The sequence below is a fragment of the Hirundo rustica genome, chromosome 2 (genome assembly GCF_015227805.2).
Source record: "Hirundo rustica isolate bHirRus1 chromosome 2, bHirRus1.pri.v3, whole genome shotgun sequence".
Lineage (NCBI taxonomy): Eukaryota > Metazoa > Chordata > Aves > Passeriformes > Hirundinidae > Hirundo > Hirundo rustica.
Window position 1 is genome coordinate 51,304,661 of NC_053451.1, and position 23,543 is coordinate 51,328,203.

The 23,543-nt window shown below is 43.3% G+C and overlaps 1 protein-coding gene across 1 annotated transcript; it reads left to right on the top strand.

The window, feature by feature from the left end:
- The first annotated feature begins 2,798 nt into the window (after positions 1–2,798).
- CCNA1 (cyclin A1) lies at positions 2,799–8,840 on the top strand. Its single transcript, XM_040055632.1, has 9 exons — positions 2,799–2,853; positions 3,019–3,167; positions 4,252–4,495; positions 4,712–4,833; positions 5,509–5,732; positions 6,349–6,553; positions 7,377–7,490; positions 8,137–8,270; positions 8,578–8,840. Exons 2-9 carry the CDS (start codon positions 3,036–3,038, stop codon positions 8,627–8,629), a joined length of 1,227 nt encoding a protein of 408 aa, XP_039911566.1. The 5' UTR covers positions 2,799–2,853; positions 3,019–3,035; the 3' UTR covers positions 8,630–8,840.
- Positions 8,841–23,543: the final 14,703 nt, after the last annotated feature.

The window sequence follows — 23,543 nt, forward strand, 5'->3', positions numbered from 1 at the left end:
TATTGAATGTGACCTGGCCAAAGTCATTGTAACTCTGTCTAATCTGCCTGAATGGGTTTTCCTATGTGAGTATCATGTTGTAATTCAATGCGAGACTTAGAGGAGCGAGGCTGGGAAGTTGCAAGTCTTCCATGAACTGCTTCTCATCTTATACTTGCACTTAATCATAAGACTAAGGCTGTTTTACTGTTAGTGAAGATGCTACTCCCAGGCTGCAGGCCAAATAACTATCAAGGCTAAGCTGGAAGCCTAGGGATTAAAGCATTCTATGGACCCAAAAATACTTCAAAGGCTGAAGAGAGAAGGGGACAGCTGACAGTGGTTTAGTTCATGGGCAGAGTGATCTGTGCCCCAGATTGTGAACTGAAGCCTGTGCAGAGCTTGCTGTGTAAAAACTGGGAATTAATATAAGTGATTCTCAGAGAAAAAGCAGAATCCAGTGCCCACTCCCACAGCATGGAATAAGACCCTTTAGCTGAAAAAAGCACCAAAGCTGGGTAATATTTGAAGCAAAGACTGCAAAAAGGAGAAAGAACTAAGGAACTAGGAAAGACTGACAAGAGAAGAGACAGAATGCTTTAACTGTATTTTTTCCAGTGTCACAGAGGAAGGAAGCATCATCGCCAAGTCAGGAATTCCTCTGACTTCTCTGACTTCCTAGAAATCATCAGTAAGAAAGTGATTACTGCAAGAAGCCCTAAGAGTCCTGTCAGGAAGGCTTCCGCTTCCTCTCAAGCACACAGGGAAGCTCAGAAGTAAATGACTAATGGCCCAAAGCTTTATTTGATTTGCTGCTACAATTAAGTAGTGGCTGGCAAAGCTCACTGGCCTCTCTCAGGTACTAATCCATACTGGGCTGTTTCAAAGAGTTCCTGAGAAACTGGAGCCTAGATAACCTCATTAAGAGCATTTGAGAGGCATTTCAGTTACATTAATGCACAACATGACTAGGGACGATAGCCATACATAAAAATATGAATAAATCATCTGTTGGATAGCTGAGGTTCCTAAGTTATGTCTAAATGGAATAAAGATATTATGGGTACTTGGATATAAAGAATGTTCACTAACTGAAGATAAATTTGTAATCCCATCAAAACAAAAGGGTAAGGAGTGTTTAAAAAGGAGTGTTTAAAACTCCACTTAGGCTAATATTTGATTTCAAAGGCTGGCAACTAGACAATTTTTTTTTTTTTTTTTCAGAAATTAAAACTTGGTATGAAAATGTTTAAATAACTGCCCCCAAGTGAAGTGTTCCTTGTGCAGACCTAGGGGTTAGAAATTAAAGAAATAGAAAAACATGGACATACAGCATAATCTTCTGTTCCCCTGACTTGCTTTTGCCCACACCTGTAGCTGTGACAGATCCACTATAGTAATTACCTGCTTACAACCCTGTTGCTGCAATGACTTGGAGCCCCTCCCATCCAAAAGGAAAAATAGTCTGTTATGATCAATGGATCAAACACAGGTAACATTTTTCACCTTCAGATATACCACTTCCCCCTTATGGTAAATTAATTTTGGGGGGTTCAGAGGGAGTGGGTAAAAAAATAAATGTAAGAAAAATGTGAAGAAAAAATACAGACCTTTAATGCAGATTGGATCATAAGAACTGCAAAAACCAATTCTGCCATTAGACCCTGCTTGATATATCCAAATTTGGGATCATAGCTTCTACATTTCTACAATCTCTGGAGAGCGTCTCAAGAATGGCCAAGGCACAGACAGTTTTGACAAAATTCTCTTTAATTCAATCTTATAAAGCTGCAACAAGTGAAATTCTAAAATTTCCCATGCTGCCTCTTCTGGGGCGTTGCAGTTCTGGTATCTAACCTACATCTCATGCTGAGGTTTCGGCTGTTGTAGTTCTTGCTCTTTTGTCTTCACTGGACTTTCAGAGGGCTCATGTGCCACGCTGGCTATACTCCTGTTTGCTCCTGCTCGGACAGCCATGACCCTGGTGAATCATGCTCAGGCTGAGGTTCACTGTAACCTCCTGATTCTTCATCATGGAGCTGCTACCTACCTAGCTGTTCTCCATCCTGCATTTCTGAATCCACTGGCTCTGAGCTTGCACTCGTGCTTCAGGAACATCCTGATTTTCGCGAACATTTCTCCAGTTTGCCAAGATCATTTCAGAAATCTCATCGTGTTCCCCAGCATGGCCACAGCCTTCCCAAAAACTGACCACGCGTGCTGCCTGCATCACTGTCCACATCACTGGTGACAAACTTTGGTGGTTTGACTGACTGATCCGCTGTGTTTCCCGGGTTGGCAGCTGAGAACTGCTTAGCCGTGCAACAGCACAGCCAGGTCGGCATCTGGCTGTCCTTCGGCTTGGACTCATCACGGGAGTCAAACCCAACCTTAACCGAACTAAAAGCTCCTTTTTCTCGCTCGTCCTTTATCAAAGAGAGACGTCCGAGCCCAGCTGTTCCCACAGCGACGCTGCTGTCATTCGCACATCCCTTCCTTGCGCTCCGCGTCCGGAGCGCAAGGGACGCGCGGCCGCAGCGGCTCCCGGGCCGGCCGGCCCCGGCGGCCCCGGCAGCCCCGGCGGCCCCAGCGGCCCCGGCAGCCGGTGCTCCGCGGGCGCTGCGCGGGCCGGGCCGTGGCGGCGCGGGGCCGGGCGGCGCGGCCGGGCCCCGCCGGGGTCACCATGGCGACCCGGGGCCGACGGGGCGGCGCGCCGGGGGTTGAGCCGCCGGGCTCCCAACCGGCCGCGGCCAACAGCCGCCGCCTCCAGCGGCCGCGCCTACAAAGGGGCGGCGGGCGGCCTGGGCGGTGCTGCGAGGCGCGGGGCGGCTGAACCCCTGCGTGGGCTGGTGCCGAGCGGAGCCGGGCAGCGCGGTGGGACACCCGTCATCCTGCGGGGCGGGTGGGAAGGGTTGCCCGGGGCGCACCTTTGGTCGTTCGGAGGATTTTGTATTCCCCCCTCCACGCGACTTCGTTTAATTTCTGTGGATTTTTTTTTTTCTTTTTCTTTTATTTTTTTTATTTTTTCCCCTCCGAAAGGTACCGCGGTCGAGACGATGCGTCGCACTGGAGAGAAGAGCCGTGCGGGGCGGCGGGAGTCGTGCCCCGCCGCCCTCCGCAGCAGCGGCGGCCGGGCCGTGCTGGGGGTGCTGACGGAGAACGGGCAGCAGCAGCGGCCCGGCGCCCAGGTGAGCCCCGCTGCCCGCGCCACCGCCGCCCCCCGGCCCCGGGCCGGCAGCCGCGGCATGAGCCGTGCGCGCACCTGCCGGCTGCCGGCTCGAGGCTGCCGGCAAAGGCCTGCCGTGGCGGGCTGAGAAGGTCACTCGGGCTCCAGCTCTTAGGCGTGAGTTTCCCGAGAAACCCTGCTAGTAACTCGCTCAGTCCTAACCCTGCAGGTGTTTCCCCGTGGAAGTACTCTGCGTAAGTAATTCATCCTGGAAGGAAGGGATATTACTCAACTGCTTACCCTCCACAGTATAGGGGGTGATTTGAGGAAGGGCTGTCCACTGACCCAAAGCTCTCGCTGCTGTGTGGCTAGCCGTGCTCAGTTCAGGGTGCCAGAAGTTTAAGTTAATGATATGTCGTTTTTCTGCCTTTTGGTCCCTTGAGCCCCTCTGGAGTCTGCTGGTGGTGCAGAGGTAATGTTACTGTGCTGACCTAAAAAAGCCGCTGGTGTGTGTACAGAAACTCTTCTTGTTTTTGGCTGTGTAAAGCCCCTAACTTAGCTCATAGCTTACTGGCAATAGATGGTGTGAATGACTGTAGTCTGGTAACACGTAGTCCTAGGTGTTGTGGTGCTTAAGCTCCAAAATTAAAGCTTCAGTTTTTACCTCTGCTTGAAGTGCCTTCTGGCCGGTGCAGTCCTTCCTAAGTCTGTGGCAGTGCTTGAGCACTTTTGTTAACTTGCTGCACTTGCACTTGCACCTGCTCCTGGCCAGAACTGAATGTGCAGCAGACTGCACCTCCCAGCCCCATTGGAACTGAGCAGCACCCTCATTCTCCTTGGTGGGAGGCACTGAATATGATGCTGCTTCCCCTGGTTTCCTGTCTTTTACTGCACTTTGTACTCTCTGTGAAGAGTCTGTCACAGCAAGACAGCAACAAGTGGCGCCAGCTTCAGAGGCACCAAATGCAGTTGGTGGCTTTTCCCATGAACTTTTGTTAGTGGTGTCTGTTACACAAGTAAAGTTATTTTCTTTTTGAAAACGAGTGACGCTTTCTGTTTTCCTCCTGAGTTGCCCTCCCACAGCGTTACCATGTGCTCTGCTTCAGGGTGCTGCTGTTATCAAGCGCTTCTCTGGCTTTGAAAACACCATCCCTTCATCTAGAAAAGATGAAGTGCCCAACTGCATGGTCAGTGCTGTACCAAAGCAAGGTTTTGCTATCTACGTAGATGACCCAGAAGATAAAGAAAACTACAGCTGCCACGTGTCTGAAGAGCTGGAATTAAGCCACTGTGAACTGAATACGAGTGCAATGACATCCAGTATTCATCTGCTGCTGGATCTGAGTTCAGGTAACTCCTGATACTACTCAGATGGTGTCCACAGCACAACCACCGCATGGTGGTTGTGAGTTGTAAGCTAGTGAGTAGCTTATGTTACAATGAATAACGCTACAAGCTAACTTGGATTGTGTCTGCATGAAGGGCAGCACTTCTAAGCTAAAATTAGCAAGAGAAAGTCAAGAGATTAATTATACGAATGTCTTGCTGCTTCCTAATTCCTGTTAGGCTCTCCTATGGTAGTGGATGCATCCTTCCAATCCCAGCCAGAGGATCACATGGAAGATGTTGTAACTCTGGCTGTGGGAGAGTATGCAGAAGACATTCATCAGTACCTCCGAGAGGCTGAAGTAAGTTGCTGCCAGAAGCTTATAGGTATCTATGGTAGGCTGCAATATTGCAGGGATCCAAGGCTGCCACTGAACTACAAAGAAGAGAAAGGAAATAGTAAAAGTAATTTCTTAAGGCAGCATATAGTAATGATAAGTTCTTTCAGGATTAATGCATCCCTGTTATTTCCTGTGATGGGAGCATCTATTTACTGTTTGGTATGAAGAAATCTTGTAAATGGGGGTAGAATGCTGAAAAAATGGTAAAGCAGTTTGATGTGATATCACTGATAGCTCTTCAGCTATAGCAGTGGTTTTTCCTACCTTTTTGTGTCAGAGCAGTGAAATGCAGTCTCCTGATAGGAAGAAGGGGGAAATCTGATTGGTTCATTTTCAGGTCTTTCTGAATGGCTCAGTTGTTTGATGGCAAAGGCTGTCCATAGTCCAGGAAGGGTTTTACTATTCTCCTGCCAACACTGTAGCTTCAGTCTGTCTCTTCAGTGTAGAGATACTACTATATAGAGATGCCACCAGCTGTGAATAATTACCACTAGCACAATAATTGTGCTTAGCACTTCTTAACAGTGGGACAACCCTTGCGCCTTTTAGTATCAGTATAAAGATTATTCATCAGCTCAGCCCTCCATGGTTCTCTTCAGAGTGATCCATCCTGATTCTTCAACTCTTTCCAAACAGGTAAGATTTAGGCCCAAGCCCTACTACATGAAGAAGCAGCCAGATATCACAGCAGGAATGCGTGCTATCCTGGTAGACTGGCTGGTAGAAGTAGGGGAAGAGTATAAACTTCGGACAGAGACTTTGTACTTGGCAGTGAACTTCCTGGACAGGTTTCTTTCCTGCATGTCTGTTCTCCGAGGAAAGTTACAGCTTGTAGGAACAGCGGCAATTCTTCTGGCTGCGTAAGTGTTTCATCTTCTGAAATCTTGGCGATCTGAAACCTGGTTTTGGGCTTAGTCTTGTAATTTGAAGGAAGGAAGGTTGCATTAGTAGGTAGCTTTTCGCATGTCTCAAGATTAGCAACTTGGCCTCCTTTGGTGCTCTTAAACATTTAGTGTTGAATGTGAAGAACTGTAGTGGGGAAAGCTTTTAACCATAAACACAGTAGTGGAAGCAGTATGATGTTAAACTGCCAGCCTGTAAGGCTGTAATAGACTCAGTTGCAATCTACAGTTAGCCTTTATCTGCTCTGACTAGACAGGGTAAGCAATGTAGCTTGGGAGTTGCATGGGTGTTTGTCTAGAGTGTGCTGGGTTACTGAGACTTCCCCACTGAAAGCTTTCTGTTAAGAGCTAACATGAGTGTATGTCTATCTAGACTAATGACTCGGAGTTCCTCTAAGCATATTTGCCCAAGTTTGAAACTAAATTCTTAGCTAGCCTGGAGTAACAAGTAAAATTAGAGCTTTTCACAAGTTTTAGTAATGTCATATTCTCATCCTGATGTGGGTCCAGCACAAATATTTCTTTTACTATAACTTCAAAGCTGACAAATGTGGCTTCTATATCCCTTTTTCAGGAAGTATGAAGAGATCTACCCACCAGATGTGGATGAATTTGTCTACATAACAGATGATACCTACACCAAAAAGCAGTTGCTGAGAATGGAACACTTGCTTCTTAAAGTGCTGGGTTTTGACCTAACAGCCCCAACCATCAACCAGTTCCTCCTTCAGTATATTCAGAGGTGTGGAATCTGTATGAGGACAGAGAACTTTGCAAGGGTATGGACTATCTGCCTTCTGGGACTGAGGGGGAAGAAGTGATCCATTTCATGAATGGCTCTGCAACAGGCCTAAAGCTGCATGTTTCCTGGCCGTGGCTTGTGTGCTGAGACTTCTGGATAGATGCCTCATGGAAATCCTAGTTTTGGTCCAGCTTGTCTGGTCAGAGATAATTCACTGACTAGGCAATTAGGTGGTGAAAATCTGGTGGTTTTTTCAACAGTGCCTGTGCAGCAAGTCTGTCCTGGATTTGGTGCTACTGCATATCACTCCACAATGACACAGAATATACCTGCAGAGCTGCATAGGAGTTGCCTTAAGTTGTTCTTAGAAACAGCAAAATTACAGTAAAACATCTGACAACCTGCTTCTCTGCAGAGGATATAGGATTGTACAGTGACTCTACTCCAACAGAGCCCATATTGTGCTTCTTAGAGCTGTTCATTTGTCCCTGATGTCCAAGTGGGGTATGCCTATATAAACAAGAGCCTTAGCAGATGGGAAGAATGTGTCTGTCATTTTTGTCACAAACTTGACTTTTCTGAGTCTCTGCCTGTAAAATCAAGTCAGATCTGATGATGGAACCAGAACTTCCTATTAGAGTAGATGGGTTAGGCTTTGGCAAAATGTCCCCTCTGAAACATGATAAAGGATCTTCTGTAAGATCAGCAGGACTAGAATGCTAATTCTCCTCACTCAATAATGTAGTTTATGCTTTTGTGCATCACACTGGGACCATTGCCAAACTTTAATACTTGCTGTATTGGGTTGATTGTACCAGCTAGGTTGATTCTTTTTGAAAAGCTTGGGTTTTCTTGTTCAGTATCTTGCAGAGCTGAGTCTCCTTCAAGCTGATCCTCTTCTGAAGTACCTTCCTTCACAAATTGCTGCAGCAGCCTACTGTTTAGCAAACTATACAGTGAACAGATCTTTCTGGGTAAGAACAACAACTGTATGTTAATAAATAGCTCAATCATTTTGTTATTGTTAGAACTGAGCTGAGAAGGAGGAGGAGTAGCTGGAAAGTATGTTGTTCTAAAGGCTGAAATCCTAGGATGAGTAGCTGTTACTGAGTTAATGAGACTAGCTGATAAATGACTGTTAAGTAAACCTGAAATATCATGCTCTTCTCTGAAACAGAAGAGATTTTACTGTCTTGCTCACTTACTTCAAGGCTGTACCAAAGGCCTCATAAATCTCCAAAACTACACCCCCAGATACAGTTCAGGGCCTTTCTGGGAGAAAGGGGAGAACTGAGTGTGTCTGCTTGAGTGATTACTGTGTGGCTGCTTTACCACAAGCCTTGGTAGACCTTCCAGCTGTGTGTTAGAGGAATAGCTTTAGTACAGAGTGAGATCTAATGGATGCATGTGCTTAGAGCAGAAGGAGCTTGTTAGATCTCATGGCACCAAGGAAGACCTAGAGTGAAACTGATGGCACAATACAATTGAAATTTTTTCATTCTTAAAGAATCTAGAGTGAGTTCTCATGTAGTGAAAAGAGTTTCTGCTTCCACGGGAAACCCATCTTCTAGATGACTGCTGACTACAGTAGAGTAACACTGTTTTTTCTCATCTGCCCAGCCAGAAACACTTGCTGCATTTACTGGATATTCATTAAGTGAGATAGCGCCTTGCCTGACGGACCTGCACAGAGCATGCCTTGATGCTCCCCATTGCCAGCTGCAAGCTATTAAGCAGAAGTATAAACACCCAAAGTAAGTTACCAGTATGTCTTGGATGGCTGTAAGCACAAGATGACTCTGGTTTTCCAGCTTGGGCTGTGGCTGCTGTAGCTCTCTTATAGTTGTCAGTTTCTAGTTCTGAAACAGATGCCTCCATCCACCCCTTGAGGGGAAAACTTTTCTGGCCAGAAAAGTGATTAATCCATAAGTATGCAGATGCATTGGATAACAACTTTGTCTGCAATGTTGCAGTATGATGCTTCTCCAATGTATTGCACAGGTGATAGTTCAGCTGAAAAATCTGAAGCCGATATCTGTAGTCACTGCATTTCTATTCCAGGTACCTTCAGGTGTCTCTTCTGGAGCTCCCAGCAGTTCTTCCTCTACGCTAGACACTATGGATCCTGGACTTGAAGATTAATGTGTCCCAATCAACAAAGCTGGTCTAACATTTCACAGAGCACTGCGGGTCATGTGTCTGTAACCATAGTGATCAGAATGGTTTTTAAGCTAATATTTTTTAATGAGATGCTTTTTTTTAAATAGACTATAGCTCTTTAACATAACTGACAGCACTTTTAATAAATGTCTTGTTACACTTTACTTCTGTGAATCTTCTGACTCCAGTTAATACCTGCAGTAACCGTGAGTAGAATGAATTTTGTAGTGGGTTGGTTTGTTAGTGGGACTTTTTTTTTTTTTTTGTACTAAATGGCTGTAAGCACTCATAAGCTGACTGGAGAGGATAAAGCAGAGCTTGAACCACCACAGCCTGACATCCCTGTAGGCACAGGTGATTTGCTATAGTCCTACGAAAGTTCTTTCTTCAATGAGACAAAATCATGTGGGCATGAAGAGAAGCTGTTTTCTGTGACTTGTTTACCATATCAGACCATATCCACATGCAGTTGGTCTAAAAACTCTGAACATGTTTGTAGAAGATTATCAACTTTGAGGTAAAAGTCAGACTTCTCTTTATGGATGCAAAATAGGGGGCTGCTCTGCAGGGATTTGGAGGAAGGGGAGATTGTGGCTGGAAGAGCTTTAGGAACATTTCATACACAGGTGAACAGACTGTATTAGAGAGCAGTGCTAAAAGCTATGTGGTACTGGAATGGCAGAGTTACCTAGATGGCTCCTGAGTCATTCCTGTGATGTGGGGTAGTGTTACAACAAACCTGTCTGAGATGACCTCTCATGTCACTAGAGCACTGGTGATCATGTGTGAAGGGAGGATGATGGGGCAGAACTATTAGCTATCTTAGCCTGAGCTGCTACATGGTCTTGTGTCCCACTGTCAGTTATTTGTTAGGTAGTGCTTTGAAGAAAAAAAAAATCCAAACAGGACACCACCTTGTACTTTCAAACACAACCCCTGGCCAAAGTAGTTTAAAAATCAGTCATATTGGTCAACATGTAGAGAGCTACAATCCACTCATCTAAATGGTAAGTCTGATGTGTGCTCTTACTGCAAGAGTTTAAAAGTTCCAGGGCTTACCACTTCCTAAGAGAGCGATCTGTACAGTGCATTATGTGTTTCCAAGCAAGAATAGGTTTAACACTTGACACCAGTATGCAATTCAGCAGACATATTAAGTACCAGCTAACAAGCCTCTTAATTTAATTTTAGAACCTGATTATGCCAATATGTGTGTCATGAGGCTCCTAACTTTGGGCATTCTTTCAATGTATGTAAGACTTCCTTTCCCTTAATGCATCCCTATGCAGCCTGGTGGAGCTTTCTAGTAATGCAAACTCTTGTATCTCTCCAAAGGGAGGTACTGGTCGTGACTGCTTCACTCGTCTCAAAGTAAACATCCTTTAAGGGTGGGGAGTGTTCCATTGCAGTCTAGCACAGTCTTGTGCTGTGGTTTCAGTCCAGTTCTTGGTCTCTTGCTTCAGACGCTTTCTAACCAGTTAAGTGAATTTGTCTTGATACATACTGATAATGATAGAAGTGACCAGATATCCTGTGCTCATGACTGTGGTATTCATTTTGTGGTGGGGCCTTCGATCCTTGGATTTTGTCCATGCACTGAATTTCATGGCTTGTATACATATGTCCTAGAGGTGGGCTATGAATTTCACTCCTGCCTGCAGTCAGCTTCTTTAAAGAGAGTGTCTCAGCACAAAGCTGTGTCAGTGGCACCTACCTACAACAGGCAACTCTTGGTTCCTTGTTTAACAAGGAAGCGGTGAGTGCCCTGAGCAAGTGTTGCTAAGTCTACCCAGCTTATGAGTACCAGCTTGTTTGGTGTTTCAGGCTGAACATTAGATATTCTGAAACCCCTAAGACTCTACTTGTAAGTAATAGTGCTCACTGAACTGTAGCTAATCGTAGTGTTGGGTATTTTCAAAGCAGAAAGAAGTGTCTCAAGTGCAGGAAAGTTTTCCTTGTGTTACAGGAGATTAAAGGTTTGTGTGGTCATGCTGCAGTAGTAATGGGGAAGAGATGAGTTTTGTTCTTATAAACAGTCTGACCACAGTTATGCCTCACGTTCCTGGGCCGATAGTTTTGGTGCACCTAACAAACTAGGGGTCTGAATTTACTAAGTATTTTAACATCTGGAGTCTTTCTAGAAGTCACACTTCTGTTTTACTTTCTTAGATTTAACTTATAACTGCAAGGCAATTGCAGCAGTTTCATGTCACGTTCTCAGAGCTTCAATTCTTTGGTATATAAATGTACCTGGATTTTTTTGGCTTTTTTTAAAGCTATACTATATGAAGACTGTGCTTCATCTGTCTTGTTTTAGAATTATTTTTCAACTCAGCTTTTGACTTAAATATTGTTTCAGTCCAAGACTAAAAAGGGTAAAAGAAAATAAGGTGAAGAATCATACAATGCTGCAGTGTGAATGCTAATAATGAGTTTGGGCAAGATGGATTAAATTTTAATTTGAGAGACACAAGAAACTCATCCTGAAGTGGTCTCATCTGAGATCTGTAACAATGTCATTTTGACTGTTCCTGCTCTATTCTCACTTCCTTTTGTTGTATTTGTCATGTTCAGAGCAAGGAAAAAAGACTTATTGCTGTTATAGGAGTGAGCCTTGACTCTTCCAAGGTGAAAACTGAGTGCTATCTCCTTTGTCCTTCAATGTGACTCATCACACTTAACTCTGGCCTACAGCTTGTGGGGTGTCCTCTGCAGATGATACCTGAGATCAAGGGATAAAAGGTTCTGCAGTTGGGCATAAAGTGGTAATGAAGGTGAAATAATGCTGTTTTAATAGAGGAGGTGCTTGGATACAGATGCAAAACCACGTAGGATTACTAAAGATTATATTATAAATCCATCTTCCTGTATACCTGATTTTCACTACGAAGAGGGAGATAAAGCTTCATTTTGAGTTGCTTTCAAGTTTCCATTAATGTAGTGCCTATGATATATGGAAAAACTAAGGTATAAGCCCACAGCCTTGTGTTATGCTTGAAACAGAACCAGACCATTTGAAGACAGCCATATCCTGGAAAAGAAATAAAAGGTAATCAGTATTAAAGCTTAAACTGAGACAGTCTCAATTCCTGACCATTGTCCTTAGTGGCTTGTAGACCATGGCCACAAATAAAACCTTTTTATTGTTATTGTTATTTGTTGGGCTTTTTTAGTTCAGGCAGTATTTCAACTGTAGTAGTTTTGGAAATGCCAAGGCTGATCATGCTCAGTTATCTCTGCTGTGAGTATCAGTCTGTTGAATGTCAACATGTGTATTTCAAAGGTTGAATATTGACATCTCTGCAGGTCACAGTATCTTCCCCCCGTTAAAATTTAATGGCACAAAACCTACTGGTGAAACAGCAGGCTGAGCACGTCTGAGGAGCTTTGAGGGATCACTCAGTACTCCTAGTGGAGTAGGTTGGAACAGAGAGATGTTGAGGATTTTATCTTTGGCCCGTGATGTTCTGTTCAAGAGGTCTTTAACATTGGTATTAGAACAAACACAAACATCCCTAATCTTATTCTAGCAATTTCCATATTATCATGCTGTGACTTTCAAGAGACTTGGCTGTATGATCATGGTTTTCTGTGTTGTAGTTAACATTTTTAACCAATAATTTCTAACAATATTTTAGCCACCTCTGGTGTCCTGATAAAGCTGTTCTTATAATTCAAGATGAATTATGGATCCATTGTTCCCTTAAGATTAAAAAGGATAAATACAAGTTGATACTTTATGGGAAGGTACTGGTTTAAGAGCTGTGGTCTGCCTTTGTTTTCCTCTTATCTGGGGTGAGTTAAGGATGTCTGAGAGGTAATTAGGTATTTAGAGAGAATGCTTTAGCTGTGTTCAGAACAGTTAAGCAACAGAAGGTTGTCTGCCTTGCTGGGCAATCGGACTGTGTGATTAGTGTGTGTGCAAACCTGCTTGTCATCATTCTACAAATGACTCAAATTGGTTCTGATCTGAGGTGGGTACTTATTTTAGCACTGACCTTGAAGCAGCTTGTGGGGCTGCTCTTAAGCATGAGAAACAAGCCAGCAACATCAGTGATTGCTTCCTGGGTTTAAGCTTTTTATCTTGCAATTTTCCTCAGCGCCTGCTTCCCCAGAGCAAGATCACCTTCCTATACTGAAGAGCTGTGCAGACTGTGCTAAGCAGATGTAAACTGGAGGTAGCACAGACCCATCCCCTACTACTCAGATGTTTAGAGCCCTGTCAAGCTGACTCTTAGGAAGTTTCTTGGGTCCTTTAGTGTTTAAAGTAGATGTATGTATTTTCTCATTGCATAAGACAAGAAATGCACTGAATACTTATTGTCTGTTATTTGTTTCATGAGTTTTACAAGTTCTCTTGGTATGGTAAGCTCTGATTTTCTCTTGGATGGTTGTTTATACTGCATCTACCTAATAGCAAAAAAGACAAAGCTTTGCCTGATGAGATGTCCATAATGAACATCCCTGATAAAAAAGTTTATGGAGAATGTGCACTGCAGAGATGTAGAGAAGCAGTGGTTTAGGCAGCCTGTGTGATAAGTATCTAATATAGCCAGTCACAGATCTTCTGTGCACTCCTTGTGGTTTGTCACTGTAGATAGCAGCCCTGCAAACATTGAAGAAATTTAGGACAGACAAACTTACAGGTCAGCCTGCAGACAGATATTGACCACATGATAGAGTTAATCCTAAAGTACATGCCTACCTGTATCAAATTAACTTGTGTCTGGGCTATGAAAGACCCGGCAGTCCTGGACCTAATCCCCCTGAAGTTGCTAAAATTATGGCTCTGTCTTGGAGTTTTGCGCAGTGCTTGCCTACTTAGACTGTGCTGGTACTGAAAACTAATTGTGGACTGAGCAAGGTCTGGTTCCTGGCCGAATGTCTGTCTCCATTTGGCTTGTTGCCATGATGCTTAGGGCTGGCTAGTTTTTTAAGTAGATTTGACTTGGAGAGAGCTTTTGGAGCAGGACAAAATACTCAGTGTGAGCTAACAGGCTGTGTGGGCGTCTGTGCTCCGAGCTCGTGTTTGCAGTCTGCCCGTCCTTTGTCTCAGCAATGTGTCTAGAACGACAAAGTATCTCTGCCACCAATATCAGTAAATACCTAGTTAAACCACGAGGGAGTCCTCGGTCCTTGTACTTCAGATCTTCTTTATTTGAACACAGAAGAACCTTACTGGAGCCAAGTGCTGGAAAACCAGGCTCACGATGAAGCATTGAGTTCTGGCAAGAAATAGTCTCCTCCCTCCACCATCTGCAGCCAAGCTGCCTTTTCTGCTTGTTTACTGTTGTTTGTGTTCTGATGTGTAAATAACTTGAAAAAGGAAGAGAGGGCGCTAGACCCCACAGCATTCAACAGATGACATGGGCTCCTTACAGTACAATAATGTAAACTGCATCCCTGTTTAGGCAGACATATATCTCAAAACAGAACAATCAATTTGGCTTTTTTTTTTTCTCCTCATAAAGAGGATAGAAATACCTGAGCATTAACGAAATGGGTGGCAAAACAGAGTGCAGATGAGCAGCAACAGCAGCGCTGTTCCTCCCTGTGACAACGGAGTGAGACATTGAGGTGGCAGAAGCAGGTTCACTCTGAAGCACGTTGGCGGAGCACACCTGGTGTACCATCACCTCTGCTCACTGAGGAGGCACAGCTGGGTTCAGCCGAGCAGGGAAAGACCGTGAGCCTTTTGTTAATCCGGAAAGATGCTGTATCCTGATGGTCTCCGAAGGACAGGACCAGAAGAGGGCACCAGCATCCTTGGTCTGGGGCTTGAGGGGACAGCCAGCCTCAGTGCTCCCCAAAAGGGCCACAGCCCCACAAAGTGTTTGGTCCTGGGTTCCTTTTTACGCAGTTTACATGTGGACCAGCAACATGCACCATCATTGCAACAACACAGCTCTGTTCAGTGAATTTTTCATGAAATGTAACCAGGATTTAGCAAAGTTGCAACGTAAGATTGTCAGCTGTGCTGCCTAGCTCTCACACCTGGTGATCCAGGGGTACTTAAACAAAATAAGTTATCTTTTCAGAGCATCTCTGGTCTTGTATGTAAAGCTTGATTCTTTGCACTAATCTATCAAACATTTTCTGGGGAATTTTTTTTTTTTTTTCCTTCTCTCCCTGGCTAGGAAAATCAAGCTAACTGATGTTGACTGAAAGCTTGATTTGGAGAGGATAAAAATATGATGAAATATGCTCCGCTAATATTCATGACGTAAGTGTTCTGTGGAAGCAAGTCTGATAGAGGAGTATCTCCTTATACTGCAGGTTGGGCAGATGAAGCACTTCTAATATTACAGATCTTGTATGGTTTGTGCAGGAAAGAGGGGAAAAAATAGCTAAAATTTTAAGTTTGAATGTGTTTCTCTTGCTCATTGAAAATTTGAGTTCTGGGGCTTTTTTGGTTTTTTTTTTTAGAGTAGTCTAGCTATATGGACAGTGTTTAAGTATGACAATTGTTGTCCAATTCAAGTATTTGTGTCTTTTTTTTATCTTGGTCATTTTGTCCTTGTCCTGTCCCAGCTTGAATTGAATTTTACTTTCAGTAGCTGTTCACCCATTCAAATTTATACTTCTTTTTTCTACAGCTATTTCTATAATGTATTTGCTCCCATCTTTAACCTGTTAAATAGGAGGCAGAAGCTGCACTGCCAGAGTCAGTGGAAAACTTGCATCCAGGGAAGTCATCTGAGTACTGTAGTGGTATCTAACAGTGGTATCTAACAATAAAAAAACTTGTCAGTGAAGCTTTTTAAGTCAAAGGGAAATGTTTTCTCCTTGGACAGTTATGTTGCTGAGTTGTGACTGAGCATGTGTTCCTTACCCTTTTTGAGCTTCTGCAGGTATTTGCGCACGTTTATTTTAAGACAGTTGCTGAACTACACGTCATGTGCACAGAGCTATGGGCTGCCTGAGGCACTCCATGGACATTGGCCAGAGGTAAATAAATGTTTTGTTCTGGCAAACAGCAGCTTTTAGGAGGTGGTGGTGTGTCTGAATGAAAGAGGTAGCAGGAAGAGGAGAGTGTGTTCACATCATGCAGGCATGTCTTCAAGAACCACTTTGAGCATCCGTGAGCAAATGCGATTTTCCACATCTGCCTGTGCACTGCTACATGGACATTGTACTCCTTTTTCTCTCTCTTTTCTTGTCATTTGGTAACTGCTCACAATTTTCAAATGGAGTGGAAGGATGATGTGGCCCGGCAGAGGCTCCTTTGCCAGCAGGATAACACTGTGCAGGGCTCCTGGCCCAGAGCCAGCAAGTAATAAATATCCCACGGGGCAGGACTGACACACTAGTGTTGAACAGAGCGCACCCAATTTTCAAAGAATCTCCCTGCATCCAGTCTTGAACATGAAGTTGGCTCTTAATCTTTTGTTGGCTACTTGTCCTGTATTGCCTGGTGAAAAGACAAGCCTCACAGGGAGTAAACAGGCTCTGATGGCCCTATTTTTTTCTGCAAGTAATCAGTGCAGGAAGCTCTGCTGCGGTTTGCCAGATTTTGCCTCACAAAACTTTCTGTAAACAGCTTCTTGTTTTAGTGCATGGAGCGTAGGCCATTGTGACGCTCACAGCATAACCACTGCTCGTGCTCCCAGATCACTGAGCTGGGCAGTAAGTGATGTACGAGTGGGTTCTGCTGTTGAATATCATTCTCTGGTTACTATATGGGAACTGCTGATCTCTGTAACTCCTGCTCGTGTTCAAGCAAATGCTGACTGCACTTAACTGGGGAAAAAGTCCTTTATTGTCTTTTCAGATGAAACCTCCAGAACCTCTCATAGCTGTATTGTAAAGAGAAAAGCAATTGTTTTTTAAAGCTAAAGAAACAAACACAAAAAAAGGTATAGAAAACCCATCACCCACCAAATTTAAATTCATTAATCAAAGTATCATAAAGACTATTCTGTCAATATTGTATCAATACTGTACTGAATTGTCTCTAGCACAACACAACATTAATCAAAATTTGCTATTTCCTCCATCTGGAGAACCTTCTGGATGCTTGGGATGGGAAGAGCCTCCACAAGGTTGGTTGGTAAGTGTCTGTAAAAATAATAGAACATTTGCTGATTTTCCTGGTATGATGGGACAGGAGTGATCATTCTAGGGATGCTCAAGGAGATTGTGGGAATTTCTTTGTGGTAACTCATCTTAAACGTACTGAAAAATTCAAGAGTGACATTAAGTGTAATGGTATAAAATTCAATGTAACATTAAAGCTAAAGAAAAGAGCTCATTACCGTATTGAATGTAATGAACCCATCTTCCCTTGATCTATAAATGGGTACAGATTAAAGGCTATCACTAGATTTTTGTTTTCTTACCTTATTGACTGCCCCTGTCTTCAGCTAGTGAAATCTTCATGGAATCTCACAGTCATCAAATGGGGCCTGCATTTGATGATGGGAGTTCAGGATAGGAACATATTTTACAGATCTTTTTGCCATACTCTGCATCCAGGGATGATGCTAATTTCTGCCTAGAACCCACCATTTTTTGATAAAGAGCTTGGCTCCTATTTTTTGCCAAGGAAAGATCTATTGCCACTGTAGAAAGCCAAGGAAACACATGAAGCCTAAGCCTTCGCTGCTCATCAGTAAACACTTGGACTGAAATGAGTGGGTAGTCTTATTGTGGCTGATTCCATTGTGCAGGGGCTGAACAGGACCATGGCTTCTTGTTCAGAGAACATGATTACTCTTTTACTTAATTCATTGTCTCATTTGTATTTGTTCTGTCTTTAATAAATGCTTTGTAGGATCCTGCTGAGCAGACTGCTTTTCATGTGTTTCACCAGTGAACCTTTTAAGTTACTGCGTATGAACAGTCTTGAATGTACTTCAGCTGTAGAAGAAACCTGTCAATAATGCTTCGCTGCAGACTCCAGGATGGTGTGGATGAATGTGGACAAGAGATCTCTGAAGTTGGGTTTTAGAAGATGAGGTTTATTGTAAAGGATGGAGGCCTTGCTCTGAGCTGCCAGGTGCAGTTCGTGGCAAGGCCTAGGGAGGTGGGGGAAGGGAGAGGTAGGGAGAGGAAATTCCAAGAGAGGAAAGTCCTCGGGAAGGGTGCCAGGCAAAGAGAGCATCCAGCCCCCTTGGGACACCTTATCAGGGGGCTTCAGGGTGGGCTGGAACAGGACTTGAGCCAATGGGGTTACAGATGCCTGATACTTCAGGGAAGGGTTACAGATGTGGGATGGACCATATGTTATGGGGTGAGACAGAACATTCCATTTGACTGACCTTTGGCTGGCCACATAACTGTTTTCCTAGGCATCCAGTAGCTAGGACATCTCAAACATCAAAACTTGCTTTCAATTCTATCCCACCTATAGGTTTCACATTCTCAGAATCCAAGCAGTCATATTTATAAGGCTTTCTAGCTTCATCCTCACCAACATAAACCTATGTTTAAAATTTGAAGTAAGTGGTGTGTTAAGATAGTTGTGGGTGATGGTTAATTAGAAGGCATGTTGCAGCTCAGGCTTTGGCAACAAAAAGTGATGGGGTTTTTGCTCGATATTGAGTCAAAGTGTACAGAGGCCTTAGCTGATGTTGTCTGTATAGATGCATTGATTTTTAAGGTCAAAAGCAATTATCAGACTTTCTAATGCCTTTAACCATGTTTGGGTGCTGCTAAATCCCTGTTGATACTGGAACCCTTCTATTTTTAACTTCTGTATCTCCAACTCTAATTTCAAGTCCTTTAATTTTCCTTTCACCAGCTAGGCTAAAGAGCCCTTCACTAACTGCATTTTCTTCTCATGTGAAAATTTAACCACAGCAATTAAGTTACTCTATGGTTTTTCCTCTTGTCAACAAAATGTTCTGAATTTTCTATGCTTGGGTTTGTTTGGGGTTCTTTTTATGGTGATAATTTATTTCTAGGTCTTGGGTGTTTGCAGTAGTTCTCCCCAATTACTGAACATCCTTTAAAAACATGGGCATCAGGGGATGGGATGCAGCTCTTATCATGGTGTCATGAAGGCAGGAGGTGTAAGCTGCAGGTCTGCAAGGTCCACAGTGCCCAGGAGAGTAATTTCCTAATGAGTACTGAGAGCAGCTGCTGGCAGCTTCATGCAGCTGAAGATATGGCTCTAGCTGAAGCCTGCTTGTAATGAAAGCTGATTCACCAATTTTTTTCCCCCGTGTATACAAATCTCTCTGCCTCCTGGCAAGCTACCCAAGCCATCAGTTAGGCAGGATTTGGCCAGATGTCTTCCATGCTGAGAGGCACTGCTAATGTATACTAATTGTAATTATTAGGCTAGTATTAGATATCACCTTCTGTATTTTAGCTGAAATCAATGTCACTAATCTTTAAGCTCTTCCAGTATTTCTTTAAATTTCAGAGGTAATAGCATGGATTTTGATTCCTATGTTGTTTTTATTAATGCTCACCTCAGGGTTGCTTGGACGGTCAGACAAGGCTTGGACTCCTTAACTCTCCTTTTTTCAAAGTGTACCAGAGTAGATAATTAAGGTAAAGGAGGATAAACAGTTTATGAAGCTAAAACTCTGAAAGGAGCAGCCAGCTTAGCGGTGAAGGACACAACAAAGCCTGAGGCATGCAATGGTGTCTTTCCCCTAATCTTTCCTGGCAGCATCATGCTGATGCCTTCCATCTGCAGTGGAAGAGGACTGAGTTAGGGAACATCTAATTACATGGCTCTGCTGGGTGTCTGTGGGGAGGTGCTGGCAGTGGGGGGCTGCCCCATGCAGGACACAGATGGTTCCAGTTCCTCTGACCCACGCACCGCAGGGCACAGCTGAGCCCTGCAGCCAACCTGTTGTTCCTCAGGAAAAGTGTATTTGAGAAAGGAGAAAAATACCTGACATGGGGAAACCTGAGGGAAGACTGAGGTTGGAAGAAAAGGATTCCTCTGCAGCTCTGGGAAGGGGTCCCACACCAGAGCAGAAGGAAGTGTGAGGGAGATGAAGTATCACAGACAAGCCATTGCAGACTGACTGCATCCCCATGCACTGCAGTCTGGAGGGAGGCCAGGCCTTGGGAACAAGGGAAGGAAAGCTGTTTCAAAGTTTGCCTCTTTCCTTCCCACTAATCAAATCAGTAGTAAAATATTTATTTTAATTGGCAATAAATTATGTTGATTTTCCCCATCTCAAGTCTGTTTTGCCCACGACTGAGGAAGCAGGGTTTGTTTAGCCTGGGAAAGGATGGCTAAGGAAAATGGCTTTCAACTGTGTAAAAGAAGGTTGTTAGAAAGCAAGCATGGGATCTCTCTGAGCACAGGGCTGAGGCTGGGATGCAGCACCTGCAACAACAGCAAGGAAAACTCTATCTACACTTGAGGAAAAATACTTCATTATGATACTGGTCTTAAGCAGAAATATGGTAGAATCTCCTCTCCTGGAGGTGTCTAGAAGTCATTGGAATAAACCTGGAACACCTACTGTGGCTGTGAATTTAAGCTCTGCACTGGGCTAGGGGCTTCCAGAGGAGAGATGTAACCTGGATTTTCCTGTCATCTTACAGGATGCACAAGTGGAATGGGCAAACTTAAGTGCAGAGGGGCTGATTCTTCCCTGTGTTCAACAGCTGAGCTGAACAGCTAAATGTTAATTAAAATTACATAAAATGACTGTGAAGGATGACAAACAGTGTTCTGTAAAAAGTGTGGAGTAGTCTTCCAAGCTACTGTGTTAGAGAGTGTCTGCCTTTTAGTATGTGCTGTGTGAGTTTGGGTGGTTTTTTTTTTTTTTTTTTAATGTATATCTATACATACATAAATATATATACATACACATTGAGGAAAAATGGTGAGGAGTTGTGCCTGACCCATGTGATCTCAAAGGCTGAGAAAATGCTAACAGTTTTGGTGACGTCTTTCTGACACCCATACAAAATTAGGAGCCACAGGCACTGAGAAGCAGTCCAGGGGCAAGTCAATCCTCAGCAGTAAAAAATCTTCACAGTGTTGAACCTTGGGATGCATAATACAGCTTGGGAGATACTCTGCAGAGCCCAGGTTGATACAGCAGTTGTGCTGCTGTTGCTTGGAATCACAAGTATGGTGCTTTGCTGCCATACATTCCAGACGTGTATTGTTCTCATAACTATGAATCATATATGCCAGTAATATTTTGGTTTCATCAATGCTTACCAAAGCCAGGGGAAAAAAAAAAAAAAAAAAGGATAAGCAGACTCTTCCAAAAGCAGAAAGCAATACCTTCTTCAATCAACTTTATTTGACATACAGTCTGGTGGCTTGATCGTCAGAAGTTCAAAGTAAGAGGCAGGGAATTTAATGGTAAAAGTCTCTACCATGTGTGTAGATATGGTGTGTAGAGGGGTTTTTCTACTCTTTATTGCTTTGTATGTACCTGTGCACACAGCCTCTGAGTTTTGAACTTGTTCTTGGTCACATGTGTCCATGTGCCAACATGCTCCATTATTTCTGAGATGCTGCACAGACCTCCAATGTTTAATCTGTCACCTGTGGCCTCCATTCTGTTACAGCCATCTCTGTCATAACTGATGAAAAAAATGTCACCACAGCAGTTTTCATAACCTTTTTCATGCCTGTTTGATCCTTTGTGCTATCTGCTACACAACAAAGAGAAAAGTTATTTGGTAGCCTTGATCTTTGTGACCTAGAAGATTAAATGAAACCAACCCAATCCATGGCATCCTTGGACTTTATTAGAAACAATCTTTGCCTAAAGCTGAACTTGATGTTGGGTGTGACAGGTTCCAGTTGACTGACCCAGGACCTGGAGAAAGTTTCCAGGAGTGCCTGAGTGACTAAGAAGCCTAGGACTTCTGCAATTTTAGAGACTTACACTCCTGAATTATTTGGGCACTTAAAAACTGTCAGAATCAGTGGCAATGCTTGTCCAAGTTTCACTGAGAAGCTTGTTCTCATTTTGAAGTGCAGTAAGAAGATGATTAACTAAGTCACTCTAATTTATTTTAACTGATTGCGCTGCTAATATAGCAATGGGTTGTTGTAAACTGTAGCAATATTTCTTTGATTTTATTTAGGAAAAAGCTTATTAGTATTGCAAGAATTGAAGTGTTATAAGGTACCAAGAGCAGAGATGTGGCTGTCTGGAACCTTAATGAAGGTTTGGAATTTTCAAAGTAGTACCAGGCTCCACCTCTAACATATAGGGAGGACGCATACTGTAATTTTTTTTGGTCATATGACACTTTGCTAAACATTGTACCGTTGATGTTGTTTATGGCAGTAGATGGAAATAGTTTTTGCATTTTGAAATTACTATGTAAACACATTTACTCAAATTTCCATAGGAACCAATGCTGTAAAAATGTCGCAGCAGCAGTCCAATGAGAAGCCCGTGTTCTGTTCACTCCAGGGCTGGCAGTTCTGCATATTTACATATTGCCTCTGCATTAATAATTCTAGCATAATTGATTTACATTTCTGGAAAAGACTGCATATTGCATTAAATGTGTTGAGCAGATCAGCAGCTGCAGTGTTTTATGCTCTTTTGCCCTTTCATGTATTTTATGGGAAATGGCTTAAAGTCCACATTGGTATTACCTAAGTGCAGTAACTTTACTCATTTTTTTATTATTTTTATTTTCCCAGAGATTTTGCACAGTTGTTTTGCAAAATGCTGTGTTTATAACTTCCTAGAAACAGATGAAGTGTTTACTGACTAAAAGGAGCTTGGGAGTTAAGTCTTGAGCTGCTTTGAGGCAGAAATGTGAGGCAGGGTTTTCAAAGGTGCTCCGTGTTGAGCTAATCTGTATTCCCATTGAAGTAGGTGGGAGTGTCAGAACTTCTAGGCCTACTTGAAGGAATGATGTGAAGCATCATTTTCTTAGTTTCTCTGCCTGCAAAAGTGAAGGTAATAATAACCCCTCACAGCCACGTCAGTTGATGTCTAGTAAGAGGAACAAAAAAGCTTGTTAAATTGTCATATAGCGGGAAAACTTGTGTATATGTGACCCAGATTTTTCTGGTTTGGTGTTTGAATGATCTTAGTTTGCCTCCCTTCTGCAAAAAACAGAATCAGGGAACAGAGCAACTGAGCAGGCATCTGGGAATGGTGACATCTGTTCAGAGAAGGGATCTGGTCAAGAACAAAGACAGCTAGTACATGCAATAGATGAGGTGCAGGGAAAGGTTTTTGTTTGGAGCTTGCCAGGAATGAGGGATTGCAAAGCTAGGAGGGAACATGGGGAGGATGAGTCTGACTCTCATTAAATAATCTGTGTAATCTTCCTTTCTCCAGAAGCCTTTACTCATGTGAGTTAGAGCATTCAAAACTGCCAGGAGAATAATAAAGCAGTGTGGGAGGGGGAGGAAAAAAGAAGGGGGAAAAAAAAATAACAAAAAACCAAACCAAACCCAGAAATAAAGCAAAATCTTCTAAGTCTTTTAGGCTTGATGCCAGCCTTACCAGGAGTAAGGCTCCTTCAGAGGAAAAGAGGAGGTTTGGAAGACTTTGTTTCCAGCCTGTCAAGCTGCACTGTTTTGCCCAGGGGCATCTCTGGATAAAACCTGTGGTCAGAGACACTTGCTGTTGATAGTTTACATGCTCAGGAGCTCCTGGATTCAATTGTGTTCCTACTAGGGCAAGTTAAGCCTCTTCAGTTTTCCATGGTAATTGTGACAAATGGGAATCCAGGAGCTCAGCTCTTTTTGTCCAAAAAGTCAAGCTTTCTGCGTGGGTGGTTGATAAATGGAAGTCCTGAAGCTGAGAATGTTGCCTTCTGCTTTTTTGTGCCTTTTATTTTTTTTTTTTTCACCTGTAAAGGTAAACCTATTTCAACATAGCTTTCTGAAGATATTCTGAGGCTTTTTCCTGAAAAATGAACAGGTGTAAAAATGTATATGGTGTAAGAAAACAATATGT